At 39.6% G+C, this 16395-nt stretch overlaps 1 protein-coding gene across 1 annotated transcript in view; it reads right to left on the reverse strand.

Moving 5' to 3' along the window:
* LOC111321222 (dynein axonemal intermediate chain 4) overlaps nt 1-16374 on the reverse strand; it is a 26467-nt gene extending 10093 nt beyond the window's left edge. The window contains exons 1-20 of the mRNA XM_088738348.1: nt 16179-16374; nt 15900-16089; nt 14637-14701; nt 13444-13492; nt 12557-12740; nt 11884-11945; nt 11446-11565; nt 10777-10884; nt 10120-10189; nt 9536-9676; nt 8646-8776; nt 7690-7792; nt 6576-6730; nt 6065-6151; nt 5542-5619; nt 4913-4986; nt 3590-3744; nt 3340-3469; nt 2864-2951; nt 1385-1513 (exon numbers count right to left, since the gene is read on the reverse strand). Of these exons, the coding sequence (XP_088594474.1) occupies nt 1385-1513; nt 2864-2951; nt 3340-3469; nt 3590-3744; nt 4913-4986; nt 5542-5619; nt 6065-6151; nt 6576-6730; nt 7690-7792; nt 8646-8776; nt 9536-9676; nt 10120-10189; nt 10777-10884; nt 11446-11565; nt 11884-11945; nt 12557-12740; nt 13444-13492; nt 14637-14701; nt 15900-16089; nt 16179-16213 (2154 nt within the window). The 5' untranslated portion in view covers nt 16214-16374. The remainder of the gene's footprint in view (nt 1-1384; nt 1514-2863; nt 2952-3339; nt 3470-3589; nt 3745-4912; nt 4987-5541; nt 5620-6064; nt 6152-6575; nt 6731-7689; nt 7793-8645; nt 8777-9535; nt 9677-10119; nt 10190-10776; nt 10885-11445; nt 11566-11883; nt 11946-12556; nt 12741-13443; nt 13493-14636; nt 14702-15899; nt 16090-16178) is intronic.
* Between the last annotated feature and the right edge of the window lie 21 nt (nt 16375-16395).

A 16395-nucleotide genomic window follows, 5' to 3' on the forward strand; every position in this document is an offset into this window, starting at 1 on the left:
ACTACTGGCCAAAATGCCAAAACAGCCACCATTGGACAAAATGCCAAAACAGCTACTAGTGGACAAATTGCCAAAACGGCCACTAGTGGACAATGATGCTAAAACTGGCACTAGTGGCCAAACTGTCAAAACGGCTACTAATGGCCAAAATGCCAAGACGCCCAGAAGTAGAAAAAGTACCAAAACGACCACTAGTGGACAAAATGCCAAAATTGCCACTAGAGGACAAAATGCCAAAACTGCCACTAGGGGACAAAATGCGAAAACGGCCACTAGTGGACAAAATGCCAAAACGGCCACTAGTGGACAAAATGCAAAAACGGCCACTAGTGGACAAAATGCCAAACGGCCGCTAGTGGACTAAGTGCCAAAACGGCCACTAGTAAACAAAATGCCAAAAGTGCCACTAGTGGACAAAATGCCAAGACTGCCACTAGTGGACAAAATGCCAAAACTGCCACTAGTGGCCAAAATACCAAAACAGTCACTAGTGGACAAAATGGCAAAACGACCACTAGTGGACAAAATGCCAAAACGGCCATTAGTGGACTAAATGCCAAAACGACCACTAGTAAACAAAATGCCAAAACTGCCACTAGTGGAGAAAATGCCAAGACTGCCACTGGTGGAGAAAATGCCAAGCCTGCCACTAGTGGACAAAATGCCAATACGGCCACTAGTTGTCTAAATGCCAAAACGGCCACTAGTGGACAAAATGTCAAAACTGCCACTAGTGGACAAAATGCCAAAACTGCCACTAGTTGTCTAAATGCCAAAACTACCACTAGTGGACAAAATGCCAAAACTGCCACTAGTTGTCTAAATGCCAAGACTGCCACTAGTGGACAAAATGCCAATACGGCCACTAGTTGTCTAGATGCCAAAACGGCCACTAGTAAACAAAATGTCAAAACTGCCACTAGTGGACAAAATGCCAAAACGGCCACTAGTGCCCAAAACGCCAAAACTGTTACTAGTGGACAAAATGCCAAAACGGCCACTTGTGGAAAAATTGCCAAAACTGCCACTAGTGGCCAAAACGCCAAAACGGCCACCAGTGGCTAAAATACTAAAACGGCCACTTGTGGCCAAAATGCCAAAACGGGGACTAGTGGCCAAAATATAAAAACGGCTACTAGTGGCAAAAATGCGAAAACAGCCACCAGTGGCCAAAATTGCAAAACGACCACTAGTGGGCAACATAACAAAACGGCCACAAGTGGCTAAAATGCCAAAACGGCCACTAGCGGCCAACATGACAAAACAGCCACTGGTGGCCAAAATGCTAAAAGGGCCACTAGTGGTCAGAATCCTTAAAAAGCCACTAATGGCCAAAACGTCTTCAACGCTTATTGGTGGCTAAAATCTCGTTTGTGTTACTTACAGTGGAAGAGAAGAATGTCATGACAGGCTGAGGTTTATCCTGGTGCCACAGCCGAATGCTCCAATCAGCACTGCAACTTAGGAAGGCGTCTGACAAGAACGGAGACCACTGCATGCGGTAAACTGGACCCTGTATAAAACCAGCTCTGTTAGCTGCCTTTTTCAGCTTTATTAACAAAGTATGAAGGTGTGTTGGAACATAGTTCTACATATGGTATAGAACCGAATTTGAGAGAACTGGTGACGAGTATAGAGTTCTTTTCGACTGCGTGATGTAAAACCAAAAACAACGTCATCACAACGGCCACAGGGACAAAGGAAACTTTCAAAAAGAATCAATGAGGACTAAAGAGTAAAAAGAAGCGGATTACTTGAAAGACGGGAATTTGCGAGGGACCATTGGTTTTTGTTTCGTTTTCTGATAGTTTGAGGAGGGGGGCCTGGGGTCTATTAGAAACCGAGAGAGGACTGGGACGAGTTTCTTATATTGATTACATTGAAAATCTAAACATTTCAACTGAAATGTTACTGAATGAAAAGCTACCCCGCCAAGTTTGAGAGTTTTCAGCGGAAAAGTGTCCAAATTAGAGCCTTTCAAAAGTTGCAAGAATTCAAAAATTTTTTGCCGTGTCTACCCATGCATACAAACTCTATTTTAGATGATATTTGAAAAACTGTCATTTTGCCATTTTCCTCCTCTAAATACTTCTATTCCTGCTTAAGACTCTCCAATTTAGTTGATCTTTCATTTGAATATCTTAGTTTTTCAAACAAACGGAAAACAACCACACTCTCTTCCAGTCCTCTCATGTTTCTGCAATGGCCTATGAGGAATCAGAAGTTTTTCTTTGTCCCACGCTCGTGACTGGATGAAAAAACATCTTTCTATGTTTTAAAACCGTTCAATACCGCAAAAAATTCGATCAAAACCCAAAAACTGCATGTGCATGCCAAATCGCCAAAAATTTTTCACATTTAAGTCATCAAAACCCTAACCGATCCGAGACCGATACAGTGGTGACAAGTGGCGCATACAGAGGTTTTGCGGCGCGTAATTGCCGCTCAGATCGAAGAGAAACTGATACATAAACTATGAAAAACCGACAACCACATCGAATGCTAAATCCAAAAACCCGTCAGTATTTTTAACGGAAACCGAAAACCAAATACCTAAACACCGAAAAAACCGAGGACTTTTAGAACAAAAATTGATTGAAAAACCGCTGTAAAAAATAACCAAAACCGCAAAACTGAAAATTTCAATACCTCTCTTTGAGTGAATAACCTGAGTTTTTTATGCCAATGACAGCTCGAAGTAAGTAAAACCGGTGCAATCCTGGATATCCTTTGATACTATCTGAAAAGTACCCCATCTATTGCTCAATCTATTGCTTCAGATGGTATAATTCGGAATTCTATTAACAAGCTTCACATTTCAACTACTATTTATCACTTAACATTTCTTCTATTTACTACATACTGTGTGCCCATGGTAGCTTTCCAGATATTGCTCATTATAAGAACAAGAACATTTGTGAATGTGGCCTTCCTCTGTACCAGCAAGATACCTGCAACAAAAGTTAATCAAATTAATCTACAGTTCAAGTTTAATTTTCAGCTTGTTCCGTAGAAGAACAGTCAAGTTTGTTTTCAAAAAGTTACACCGTTCATAAAAATGTCAATTATTAATGTCCCACTCTACAAATTTCCAATAACTTGTTTTCGGGCAATTTTCTACAAGCAAATTCTAAAGCATAATTCCAACTGACTGCTGTTAAATTGAAAATTAGTGATTCCAGAATATCGTACCCCCTCGTAGCAAACGTGTCCAAAGAAGAATCCCCCTTCAAATCAGTTGTCCCAAAATTATGATCCTGTTAGACAGGAACATCAGAAAAGGGGAATATTACCGTTTGCGCGGAAACAGAAATTGACAATGTAAATAAATGCACTTACATGTTGGAGTCGTTTGGATGAACATCAAAGCAAAACCCGGCTGAAAATCTCGATATCAAAGCATCGCTCTTTTTTCCTCCTCCTTCTTTCGACTCTTTAGTGACATTTATTCGTTTTAATTTCATTAAATCTATTTAAATGAAAAAAAGCAATATCTTAATCAGCCGATTAGTATTTTCGTTGGATAATGGTGACATATCGTCAACGAAACGTCATGTATTCGGAGTTGAAAAGCTAACTGAGTTTTCACCTGTGCACTCAAATCCTTTTCTAATGGACCACTTGGTAACCCGGCCATCTGCTGAGATGGAGATCAGAATTTCGTCCCTCTCCTCACCAGTCCCCTGATCTCTATCCACCCAGCGAACCTGCCACACTGGCGACGAGTGTTTACCTTGACTCTCACTTTCCCAAAGAAAAAAAAACAACAACAATAACAAACACACAAAACAAAGTTTAAGTGCTACTGCGACCAAAAATGCACCTTTTCTTTTCTCCTCAGAGGTTGAAAGTACTTTCCCTAAGTAACAAATTTGCCAAATCTTAAGGCAAAACTCCATCGAGAAGTAATATTATTTTCTCTGTAGATTCGCGATCTAAACGGCCGCCATTCTTCGAATTACTGAATTCCGCGCGAAGAAGAAGAAACTGGGTCGAAAACGGAAGTGACGTCAACGACTCAACAAACGTGGCTAATTTAGTATGCCGAGAGAGAGTTGTTTTTCTGGTTCCGCAGGAAAGAAGGAATAAAATTCGAAAGAATTGTTCCCCAGCTTTCTTTTGCATATTTCTTGTAAAGGCATGCCCTCGCGACGTTGTCGAAGTGAGTCGATGACGTCACAACTAAAACCGCTGTAGTTATTTTCGCGGGCTCTCCAGTGTGTTATTCGAGCAATGGCGGAAGAATTTTTAATGTCTTCGCGGCGCTATTTTTAATGTCTTCGCGGCGCTGTTTTTAAGGAACGTTGACAAATTTGAGAAACTTACGCTTATTCTTATAGTTTAGGGTCTAAATGTGAAGTTAACACCAGAATATTGGGAAAATAAAATGCAAAAACTTCGTCGCAGTAGCACTTTAACATTGTTCGTAACTTCCTCATGGATCTATTTCTAGGCAAGAAGCCAAGTAAATAAATAGGAAAGTCAAGAGGAAACTTGAAGGAAAAAGATACGTTAGAATTTCGCTGCTGTATTTGTCACTGTGAAAACCTAGTTTTCTCCATGATTAGTTTTACGCGTCACCTAAGGCACAGAAAAAAAAAAATCTTGATTTGGTCGCACGTATCCTTCCGCGCAAACTATCAGTTGCAAATACTTTCTCTGAAATTTGATTGACGTCCACCACTATTCAAGACACCCTCACGATGGAATTCTGCTCAAAACACTCTGCTTTTTGTTTACCTATTTTTTTTTTATATCGTGCAAGATCACCTCATTTGACATAGCGAATTGCACTTCATAACAAGCATTTCTCTATCAAGAGGAGAAAAGCATTGAGCTCTAATTTCTTTATTTTGAAGGGGGAGGGGGGGAGGGGAGGTTCTGTACATTCACAAATATATATAGTACTTACAAGCTGTCAAGAGCCGGTGTATCACTCCGACTTCTCACATTGTAGATAGCAATCGTACCATCATACATGCCAACCTAACGAAAAACAAAAAAGTGCATTAACTGAGAGAAACTCCTATAATGGAATTTGAAATTACAAAACCGTAACATAGATCTTGTCAAGTCTGCATGCGAGCCTGACTGCATACCTGGCTGAAAAAAAAAAAAAAAATCCTGTTTCTGTAGAATAAGGCGAATATGCATATTGTTACTTGCCCAGGATTGAAGGTTGACCCACCCCCCCCCCTGAAAAGGGGTTAAGTCTTACAAGTAACTCATCCAGGTTTTCAGCAGCATGCAACGAAATCGAGTAGTGCCCCCCCCCGCTTTGATAAAATGCTAATCCATCATAGGTACCCCCTGCGCGATTCGTCTTGGCCTCAATACGATTTGATAGGTGGCCCTACTGTCCATTTCTCTTTTACCCTTGGGAGGAGGGGGAGAGAAGAACTCTCTCCAAGGAAGAGGTATTTTGTATTGTAACAGTGTACGAGGAAACAAAATAAAGGCCCAAACCCAGGACTTTCGGTCCAAATTCAGACCGCTAACTACCAGGCCTTCGCAGGTATGGAAAAGTCAGCGGATACTTACTGCTAATAGATTAGGATGAGCAGCTGAAAAATCAACAGCAGTGACTCCGCAGTCCAGACGAAAGATACGTTCAGGATACTGAAAGAGTCAGAAACCAAAAGCTTTAACAAGACGAAAGCATACAAAATCAGAAACTGATCTCCAAAATAGGACACTGATCACAGAAATCAGACGTTCGAATAAAAGCAAACATAACCGTAACAAGTCCAAATTAATGTCTAAACTGATATCTGATATCAAACACTAGTGTCTGCAGTAGGACACTAGCGTCTAAAATCGGAGACTGGTGTACAAATTCAAGCTCTAGTGTCCAAAATCGGATAGTGGTGTCCGAAATCAGTATCTAAGATCGGAGACTAGTCTCTAAAATCGGACACCAGTCTCAAAAATCTAAAGACGAACACTAGTGTCCAAAATCAAAAATAGGCCACTAGTGTCCAAAATCTAAAATCGCCCACTTGAGTACAAAATCAAAATTAAGAATAACAATGTCTTTCAAAATCAAATTAGTTGGTTTGATTACCTCAGGGTTTTTAATTGACCAGCAACAAGCTAGGCCACCTTTCTGCTCAGAAAACACGAACTCCCCATATCCCACGGCAAGGATATCCTGTATGAAATAAAATTTAAAGATCAATTAAATTACAGCTAAAGTTGCCGTTTTGTTTTTATTGCTGTCATGGATATTTTTTACTACCCCACCGAGCTCATAATGTACTACCTCATTAAGTTTATTTTATTGAGATCTGATTCCTTTCCTTGCTCTCGACATATGGTTTCGAAGCTCGATTGGCAGTTGCGTCCAACTAGTATCTGGGAGGCACTTTAATTCCTTAATTACAGCTCCCTTTCGAGGATCCTTCCCTCCCCTATCCAACGTATTCTACCACCTCACACGACGCTCTCGACATTGCTATTTATCGGGGTAGGAACTTTAGTATATGGCCGAGCTAGAAAAATATTTCCCTAATCAGGTTTGAATCCTCAGAAAGACTCAAATCTCTCATCTCCCTTTTCAAAAGAAGGTTACGCACTGGATTAAGTTTGTTCCAGGCCAGGCAGCTAACATTACGTCCTTTGGTCAGATTACATGAATAGCTCCATAATTTATGTAGGTTCGGTCCCAATTGTGCCAGCGTGGCCGCAGCAGAACTGGCTTCTTCGCCATCCGATTTTTCCACATCAACGTCTAGTGATGAAGAACAAAAATAAAAATTCAGTGGATTAGAGAAAGTTACTCAAATGCATCTTCAAAACAACCCATCCTAGCGCTTTTCGAGAAGCTTGAATGAGCACTAAGTAAAATATGGAAAACAGTAAAGATTGAAGGAACTGGAGAAAATTGCTTGAATGCAGTGCTAATGAGGACAACTCCAAGTGCATTTCGGGAAACTTGAAAAAGCACTGAAAAAAATTTTGACAACAGTAAAGACTTTTTGGATTGGGGAACTATTACACGAATGCATTGCTCTTGAGAACCTTTCCAGGTGCTTTTAGCGAAACTTGAATGCGTACTAAGTGAATATAATCATAGTAGAGATTCGATAGATCGGAGAATACTGCTTCAATGAACGGCTACTGAGAACTTCTTCAAGCACGTTTCAGGATTCTTAAATGCGCAATACGTCGAACATGGGAACTTGAATGAGCCCTGAATTTGAAATGCAGCGATCTTTGAAAATTAAAATTGTGTTTGCGCGTTACAGATTTTTAAATCAGTGTCACCGACGGAGCTTAATAGACTCTGAAGGCTAAGATATACAGAGCTTCTTGACACCCGTTGGCTCGTGGGTCATTATTCAGTTCTCGCTGCATTTTGAAATAATCTGCGTCCCGTAACTAAACAAAAAAGACGAGATAGAAGATTTACATTTCATTACCAAGCTCAAAATTTACCGATTTTCTTATTCAATTCACTCGCATGACGCTTTCGACATTGCTAGAAGTATGTAGAACGCTGACCATAGAGTATTCTGAAGGTCAGCAGTTGAGCATCGAAGCGCGGAATCCGCAGGTCTGAGGTTCGACTTCTTATGGGGACTCCGAATTTTTTCTCTGTCCCAAGCTCGTGACTAGATAACAAATTTATTCCGTAATGGGAATATTTCAACCGCGTTCAACATTCAGTAAAATCATGACAAGATTTACCTGGGACAATCTCCAGTCCTCTATACCTCGCTTGTCTGGGCTGATAAATGTTCAGAGCTATAGCTCGCTCCATTATAAAGAGATCTTTTTGCATACTTTCAGACTAGTAAAAGAATTGAAGAGAATCTGAGAGATTAAAATTGGAAACATTCAGGCTTTGACTATACCTATCTATCTATCTATCTATCTATCTATCTATCTATCTATCTATCTATCTATCTATCTATCTGTGATCTATCTATCTATACCTACTGGTGTGGTGTTCACAAGCACTTTGGTTTCTCTGAGGCCAAACCTCCCCTCCCCACAACCCCCCACACCCTCCACTCCCCCTACCCCTACCCCTCTCTCAAATAAAAGCCTATTAATGAATGGTAGTAGGACAAAGTTCCAAACCGGAATCGGGGGGAAAGGCAGAGGATAAAGGGGAAAGTAGAGAGGGGAGGGAAAGCGAGGAAAGAAGGGAGGGGTGAGGGTACCCATTCTTCGCCCCAACGTTTTGTGAGTTGTTACATTAGCAGTCTTATTTTTGACAAAAACAAACAAACAAAGAGACAAATACACAACCAAATTGAACTTGGTCCTTCTAGAGCAATGTACTGAGCATCTCTACTGAGCATGAAGTTATCAAAAAGACGTGTGAGTCAGCCATTATTTATCGCCTGGGGTGAGGGGTGGAGGCTTTTGGCGAGATCACATGGTTTTCAGGAAGGGAGTGAAGGGGGGAGCAGTCGTCGCCAACAGAGCATAAAGTGGGGAGGGGGGCATAGAAAATTGACTGCCAATCAACTGCCAGTGAGGAGGGGATCATATGAATGCTGCAAAGCCTTATGGGGGAATCAGTAAATTTTATCACAACCAAAATCTCCCGAAGGTCCCCCCCCCCCCCCCACAAAAAAATGACAGGTCCGTTTGAGACGAACCACATAGCCTATGAAGTTAAAATGTGGGCAAACCTGAAGTATTCTCTCCGCCATGATGGCAGCCATGTCTTCCATTTCTTTCTCCGTTGCTCCATCATCAGCCCTCTCAGGTCCTTCTTCTTCAATAGAACTGCTCTTAAACGTGAACATACTCGCTCGACTACCTATTAGAATACATACAAGAAAGGTAAAATCACGACCACATCGTATTTAAAGCTATTTTTGTATAACAATGACTCTCAGACACTCAGAGCTACCATCAATCTATCCCCGTCCCAGTTAACATTCAAACTTTTGGCAAGTGCCCGAGGATGAAACTATGGTGTGCAAAGGATGTTTTGTGCCCGTTGTTACTAGCCCATCTGAAGCCAAATTTTAAAGCACCTCCTTTCAACTTACGTCTTAACCTGGGCAAAAAAACCGCTTTTCAATTTTTAAAAATTTTTACTATAATGTTACTGTGGTTTAACACGTGAGCCTACGAAAATTCCGAACCCGTGTAGACGTTTTTCAGCTCCAAGGCAGCGACCACACATCAGACCTGTGGATTTCTTCTACTACTCCACTTGTCTGACGTCATAATTCTCGTAACGACGGGATCGCTTGTTATTACTCAATATAAAATACCTTAATATTTACTTGTCGACTTTTAAAGGCTCTGAGGTAATTTTTTTTATCTTTTCAGCCAATAGTCTGCGAGTAGGCACTCATTATACAAAACCCTAATGGACGCCCCTTTTCTCCGCCCGAGGGTAGATTCGGGACGAGCCGAGGAGAGGTTGCCGGGGCTCTGGCACTAATGATTATCAGGGCAGACTAGACTCCTTGCAGACCAGTCACCCAGCTCGCGTTGATCAAGGCCTCACACTCTCTCACAGGATCCACTTCAACTCTGTATTAATGTCTATAACAGCGCTATTTACCCGTTATACTGCCAGATGCTTCACTAGCCGGCCTCACGGAACCCACACTTTCATTATCATCATGGCTGCTTGTTCGCTCCCCACTGACCGGTCGACTAAGACTTTCAAAATGATCTGCATCTCCTTCATCTTTATCACCGCCTGAAAAAGTTAGAATACGCCATTGTTTTCCAGATTCCTTTTTAGTGGTTGGCCATTGAGAAACAGTTGGCAGTGGTAAACAGGTTAGTGCCTGTGCGCGATCACCAAGTTCCCTTGCTTTTACTTTTTTTTTTTCCAGTTTTACGCAATCTTCTTTGAGTACATACGATAATAGATTAAAATTTAAAATATTCTTCAGATCAAAATGGGACTTCAACCATTTTGTCCAGTTAGAGTGGTCAGCTCTTCAGATTAAAATGCTGGAGGCCAGCGCTTCTGGAGAGAATCAGTAATCCCTTTGGATAAACTTGTCAAGTAAAATAGATACCAGAACTGGAAAGAATGTGATGGAACTAGCACAATTTTCAACTCTGTAGACACTGCAATCGCAAAAATACAGTCTCATCGCCTCAGAGTCTCCCTTGAAGGTTTACAACACATACCTTCCTGTTTATTTTCCTCATAATTATACGTATCGTACATATCCCAAGTTGAAGCCACACAGCCAACTTCCTGCATCGGGGAATACAATGAAAATCATCATAACGATAAAATAAGGAAAGCTTTGTGTTTTTTGAAAAATATTTAATATGATCGGAAAAAAAGTAGCAGTAGGCCTCAAACAAGCCTATCACCGATACAAGCTTCTATCGCTCAGGAGTTTGCTATTCGTTAAAACACAGTAGGTCTTGGGCTAAAAATCCCCAGCGACTCAAATTCTTGCACACAGTAAATGTGATACAGAAATTTGAGTCGCTGAAGTATTTGTGGCAAAGGAGTCCTTAGTTAGGAAGAGTTGATGGGAGTCATCAAACCAAAGTAAACATAACGGCCAGTCAAAACAAAGAAAAATATCACACTGAACTAGTAGTGAAAAGGCAAAGTAAACAAACAATAACACACCTACGTAAGGTACTGGGGGGAAAAAACCTTCACGAAATCGCGATTGGCTTTTATCTGGCATTTGATTGGCTGAGAAGTTCACGTTTTCTTGACCAATCACAGGTGAAGTGATGTAAAGCAAACTTAAAACTATTCCGACACGCTTTTGACACTGCATTTAACCTTGCAATAAAAAAAGGGCATGAAAAATTGCTTACATGAAGCTCAACTTTACTAGACTGAATTTCTTTACTCTTCTGGCCATTGTTGAAAGTTTGCATTCCTCTCTCCACATAGCTGTCATTACCAACACGGTTCTTTAAAAGCTATGTCAAGGAAGAAACGATAACATTAATGTAATGAACTAAGATTGTTAACGAAGGCCCCTAATGTGCGTCGAGGGTGGGGTGGGTGGAGATAATAATTAGGAGGGAGTAGAAATCCGAAGTTAGTCGAAACCATTAAAAATCCGAGGGTCAGACGAATCCGTCCGAAAAAGCACGGAAGCGCACGAATACATCCGAAATCCGACGAAATCGTCCGAAGTCGGACGGAAATCGGATTCAACCCATCCGAAATAATGGGGAAACCTTATAACCACAGGGAAACGCGCACCATCAGTCTAAACAAGGCAAGACTGACCAAAACGAAACCGACCGCCCTTAAAGAAAATCAATTAAAATGGTCGTCGCAATCTGGAAAAGGACGAACTGTCTGAATTGAGTTGGGACCATCCAAAATCTGATTAAGCCTTCTGATCTGAACAAGATGGAATTGTCCAGTGCTAGTCCAATGCTGGTCCAATGCATGTCCAATACTGGTGATGATAGTACTGAAAGATAATTTTCTCTTGCTGAATGCAATATTATGCTAATATGGGTAAATACCTCATCATATCTTTGGTTTTTTTCCTTCACACTCTCTGCAATTTCATTATCCTCTCCAACACAAGTACCTGGAAAATCCAGTATCCAGATTGTTTCGGTTTCAGTGAGTGTGATGTGAACCTGGTAAAAACACCACATTTAAATCATAAATTCAATTCATAAACCCCATCAAATAGAACGATGTATACAGCAATGACCAGAAGTTTTCTTAGGTACCCAACCTCGGTAGTCCCTTTTCGAAAACATGAGCTGAGGCTCAGTTTAATCTTCAAAGAAATATTTTAGTTAAAAGGTTTTGAACCTTTTAAGATGAGATGAAAAATAAATTCTTTTTTCACGTGACTGTATTGCTCTTCAGTTAGACAGTTCCTAATTTGAAGATAAATTTAACGCGTGATCTACAAATTCATCTCGGTTAAAAGGTTTCAGCATCATTACCATTTTATCAAGATCTTTCTCTGTGAGTTCCTCTCGAGTAAAAGTTGGGCGTGTCTGGATGTCTACGGGCAATAATGACAACAAAAACAAGAAGAGTCACGTATTACGTTAATAGGTAAAACGGCTGTAAAACTGAAAAAAAGGGAATGATGGAAATTTCTTTACAAAGATATTGATGATTTCATAATAGTCCATTTTACAGTTGTGTGCTTGGTTGCCAAGCCTTTGAATGGGAGTGTCAGGCTAGGGTTGACCTTGTTATGATACAAACCTTGCTGCCTTTCAAATGTAAATCACTTTGTTATCATGCTAAGTAGATACAGGTCTCTATCAAAACAAGGTGACCTTCAGCCTCACTCTGAATCAAAGGCTTGGCAACTAAGTACACAACTGTAAGATGGCCTATTAAAGTTCACGGGACAAGAATTTCCTTGGCTTCTTTCCCAAAGTCCTATCTCAAGTCCACAAAAATCTTCTTTAAGTATAAAAATGATCATAAACCTTTTTGTGTTTACTACCAAGAAATTTTCAAAAGTTTCAAGAGCTTGCAAAACAGGCGTAATATCCTTTTATCCGCAAATAAAATCCCCATATATGCTGCAAAAGAGATGCTGCTCTGTGGCTCCCTGTTCATAAACCTTGCACAGTCCCCTTCTGCTACTGACGTTATTACCTCCGAGAGATGTTGTAAATTTGTCGCGGAAGCCAGAACTTGGTTCGGCCAGATCCTCGCTGACTGATTCAGGAGATGATCGGCCAGACACTGAACCAAAGACTGATCGAGAGAAGCCACCATACATACTGGCACTGCTGGCTGCATAGAACGACTGACCAGTCATTTCACTAGCTACAGAAGGCTGTAAGAAATGAAATGATTTGTAAGAAATTCGGACATCCAGTTGTTTAGTTACTTGACCCTTTAGAGTGACTGGCATCTAAATGAAATTTCTCTTTAAAGTATCACCACTGTATCAACGATTAAGGTCGCAAGAGTAAAGGAAAATAATTCACCATCTAAAGAAGCTCTTGATTGTGAAACAAATTCTCCTTGTTAGTACCTTAGGAAACGTATAGAGAACATTATGGAGAATACGCATACTGATGTTAGGGTGTAAACGGTTAACATGAGCCTGAAGGAGATACATAAAACCTCCTTTAGGCTTATCTTAAACTTTCACTATTCTAGAAAGCATCAAATTTGATGCAAGATAGATGGCTTAATCTACATTGGTGCAGACTAAAATTTTGCGCATAAAACTTTCTACAAGCACCTTCTATCTACAATGGCCATCTGAAATGACTTTGATTACAGATCATGACTCCACCCACAGTAAGGTTTCAGACATAAAGTGAAATCTTTATTTCTTTTTGAGTCTACTGAAGAAAAGTAACCAGTGATTCTGCTATGCATGAGTCATGCAACATAAATCAGAGAAGCAATATAAAATATCAATTTTGAATTATGTCGTACTCATATTCAGGCAGTAAATGTATTTATTGAGAATGTCCAGTTGACACCAGAAAAGCATTGACTCTACAGCATAGATGGGAACACTTTACCGTCGCAATGGATTCTCCACCGGTGAAAAATGTGTTGCTCTGATTTCTCCTTAAAAAAGAAAACAGAAAAGTACCCAAGTAATGACCATGTTGTAAAATATTCATTAACTCTCAGATGACAAAATTCACAATCCCGTAACTGGATCAATATACCTTCAAACAAACTGATTGTCTTATATTGTGCCCATGCATGAGGACTCAGTTGTAACACATCTATCTATTATCAAATATTTGAATTTTATAATGATATGCTGTGGAATTATACACTAGTTTTGATTAGTTCTTGCTTATGATCTATTAGTGGACAGACAGATAGATGATGTCACCATGAACAACATTTTGCAAAAACAAATACTAACATTCCATGTTACCATGGGTCTGTACTAGAATAGATCTTAACCTGCAGTTCACACATATGATTCTCATTACTGCAAAGATTGCTTTGATATCCACTTTTTCGTTCTTATATCACATGTTGATGTCATCTGAGCTGGGGTTTCATTAAGGGCCAGGCACTGGGTAAATTGACCAGTTGTGAGGATGGTTTTGCCCACCTGGTTTGACAATCTGGAGGAAAGTTTATCTTATGAAGAAGTTCAATTCAAAAAGGTTTGTCTGCCTGTGAAAACCAGTTGCCCTCCTGCTGAAAACATTAATGAAACCCTTGTCTGTTACTGAACAGATGTATGACAACATGGAATTAAATATTCTTATCATATAAGGGGCAAAATTACTGAATTGTGATTGGTCAAGACAGAGGGCATTTTTTTTTTAATTTTTGCAATTGCCCCGGGCAAAATTACTTGAAAATGATTGGCTGAAAATCGCTTAGCAACGGCTGCCAAGGTAAAAGAAATTTCTGTTTGTTTTGTAACAATGGCGTCCCGTTTTGCGCGAGATCAGTAAGAAAACATTTTGCTCCTTATATTATAAACAAGTAATCACATGGTTCCTCGTAAAATTAAGGATTAATATCACTTGTGTTTTCGGAAGTTGCAGAAATTGCCCTCGTCGCTGCGCGACTCGGGAAATTTCAGCAACTTCCGAAAACACATTTTACTCAGCCCCATACGATTACCTATAACAACTGTTGTTACAGTAACTGTACAATAACTATTAATTAAAATAGTTATCCTAATAGTTATAATCAGACCTTATCATTGAATAAATTGTAAGCAAACTTAAAAACTCACTTAATAGTAGGATCAACTTGAAGTAGACTTTTTGGAGTGACATCTTGTCCCTGGTCATCAAACACCTTTGACCAACAACCATTTTAATCAACAGTAATAACAACCAATCGGGAATCAAATTCAGTTCATGCCAATTTCATAATGCCCTCATACAATACTGTACAGAATCCTAGGGAAGTTGGACGATAATACAGAACATGGATGCATTGATCTTAGATCCTTGTTTAAGTCTTAGAACTGTGTCCTTAAGAATCAATTTACAATCTGTACATGATCCTTATCCAAAATCCTTCATTAGGCAAATCTGATTTTTCAGGAACATTACAGAGACCTCAAAGAATTCAGTGCAGGAATTATTTTCAAGGAATTTTCAATCAACTGAGAATCAGATGAGTGCAATGATACTACCAAAAAGTACTCTATTCAGGTTCATTAATTCTGGTGCAGCAGAAACTTGACATGTAAAGTAATACAGGGTTCTATATTTAAACTAAGATCACTGCCTGTTATTCATGATTGTGATGAATATTTGTTTTCAGTAAGACTTCACATGGCCCCATTCTATTCTGTAGGAAAATTCACTACTTGATGAGGGAATTCTGCATTAAATTACATGCAAAGACCAAAATTGCATGAATTGGGAAGTGATGAGTGCAATACCAGTTTTCAAGTGCAATTTCATGCAGAGTTCACAAGACAAGTCATGGACTTTCCTTGAATTGCATAATTGAATAAAAATAAGTAAAAAAAGATAACTGCATTACTTATAGTTGTTATGTATACATAGATGCAAAACAATATTACTTTGTCTCCTTTTCAACTCGCAATACCTCACTTCGTTAACCAATCCGAAAGCGAGATTTTATTCAATGATGTGATTCTATAACAAAGCCATAGTCCCTCACTGAGGCAATCTATTGTTTTGCCCTTGTTTTTTTTTTTTTTTTTTTTTTTTTTATCCAAGAATTGTATTCATAACAAAGTAGGATGCTGTGCGGAAATTTACCTTCTTTTCTATCAGGAAATTATTTACTTTAGGTTTGTGCAGAGGTCAACAGTTACAGCATTTAGGGACACCTCAAATCTAAACAGAAAAGTCCTTCAACGCTACATAATTATATAGCTGTCGCAATTTGTCAATAAATTAATCTATGGTTTTATACGAACACACTCAAGTCTCTTTTGGATACATTTGATACTGATCTATACGTACAGGTGTGTGTAAGGGTACAGTTCATTTTCGGTACAAATATTGACACCTACCTGCACTGGAGGTTTCGATTGAGGCTTATCACCTCTGCTTGAATCAATTGCTACGCTCTTACGACTTGACGAATTAAACAGATTATTCCTTGAACCTCCGCCGATCGTTCTAATACTTCTGCTACCAAAGCTGTGACTGCTTTTACGGCTGGCATTCATGTTGATGGACGCAGCTCCAACACCAGGTTTCCTAAGTTTAGAAATAGCTCAGCTGTATCTTCTATTTTTATGAAAATATCAAGAAGAATTGCTGTAAAACTCTTATCTGTTATGACTTACATAGAAGCTTTCTTCCTCACTTCGCCCCGATTCATGGTTACAGTACAAATGATTATAGTCAGATAACACCTGGATTCTTCTTTAACGGTATATATGGAAAAGTTGAAGGTCAGGTTGTGTTACTATTTATCGCATCCTGCGAGAAGCTATCAAAGACTTCATATGTTGTAAACGTTGCTAGGCTTTTTGGCTGGAAAAGACTGGAGATAGGGTGTCT

The sequence above is a fragment of the Stylophora pistillata genome, chromosome 11 (assembly GCF_964205215.1).
Source record: "Stylophora pistillata chromosome 11, jaStyPist1.2, whole genome shotgun sequence".
NCBI lineage: Eukaryota > Metazoa > Cnidaria > Anthozoa > Scleractinia > Pocilloporidae > Stylophora > Stylophora pistillata.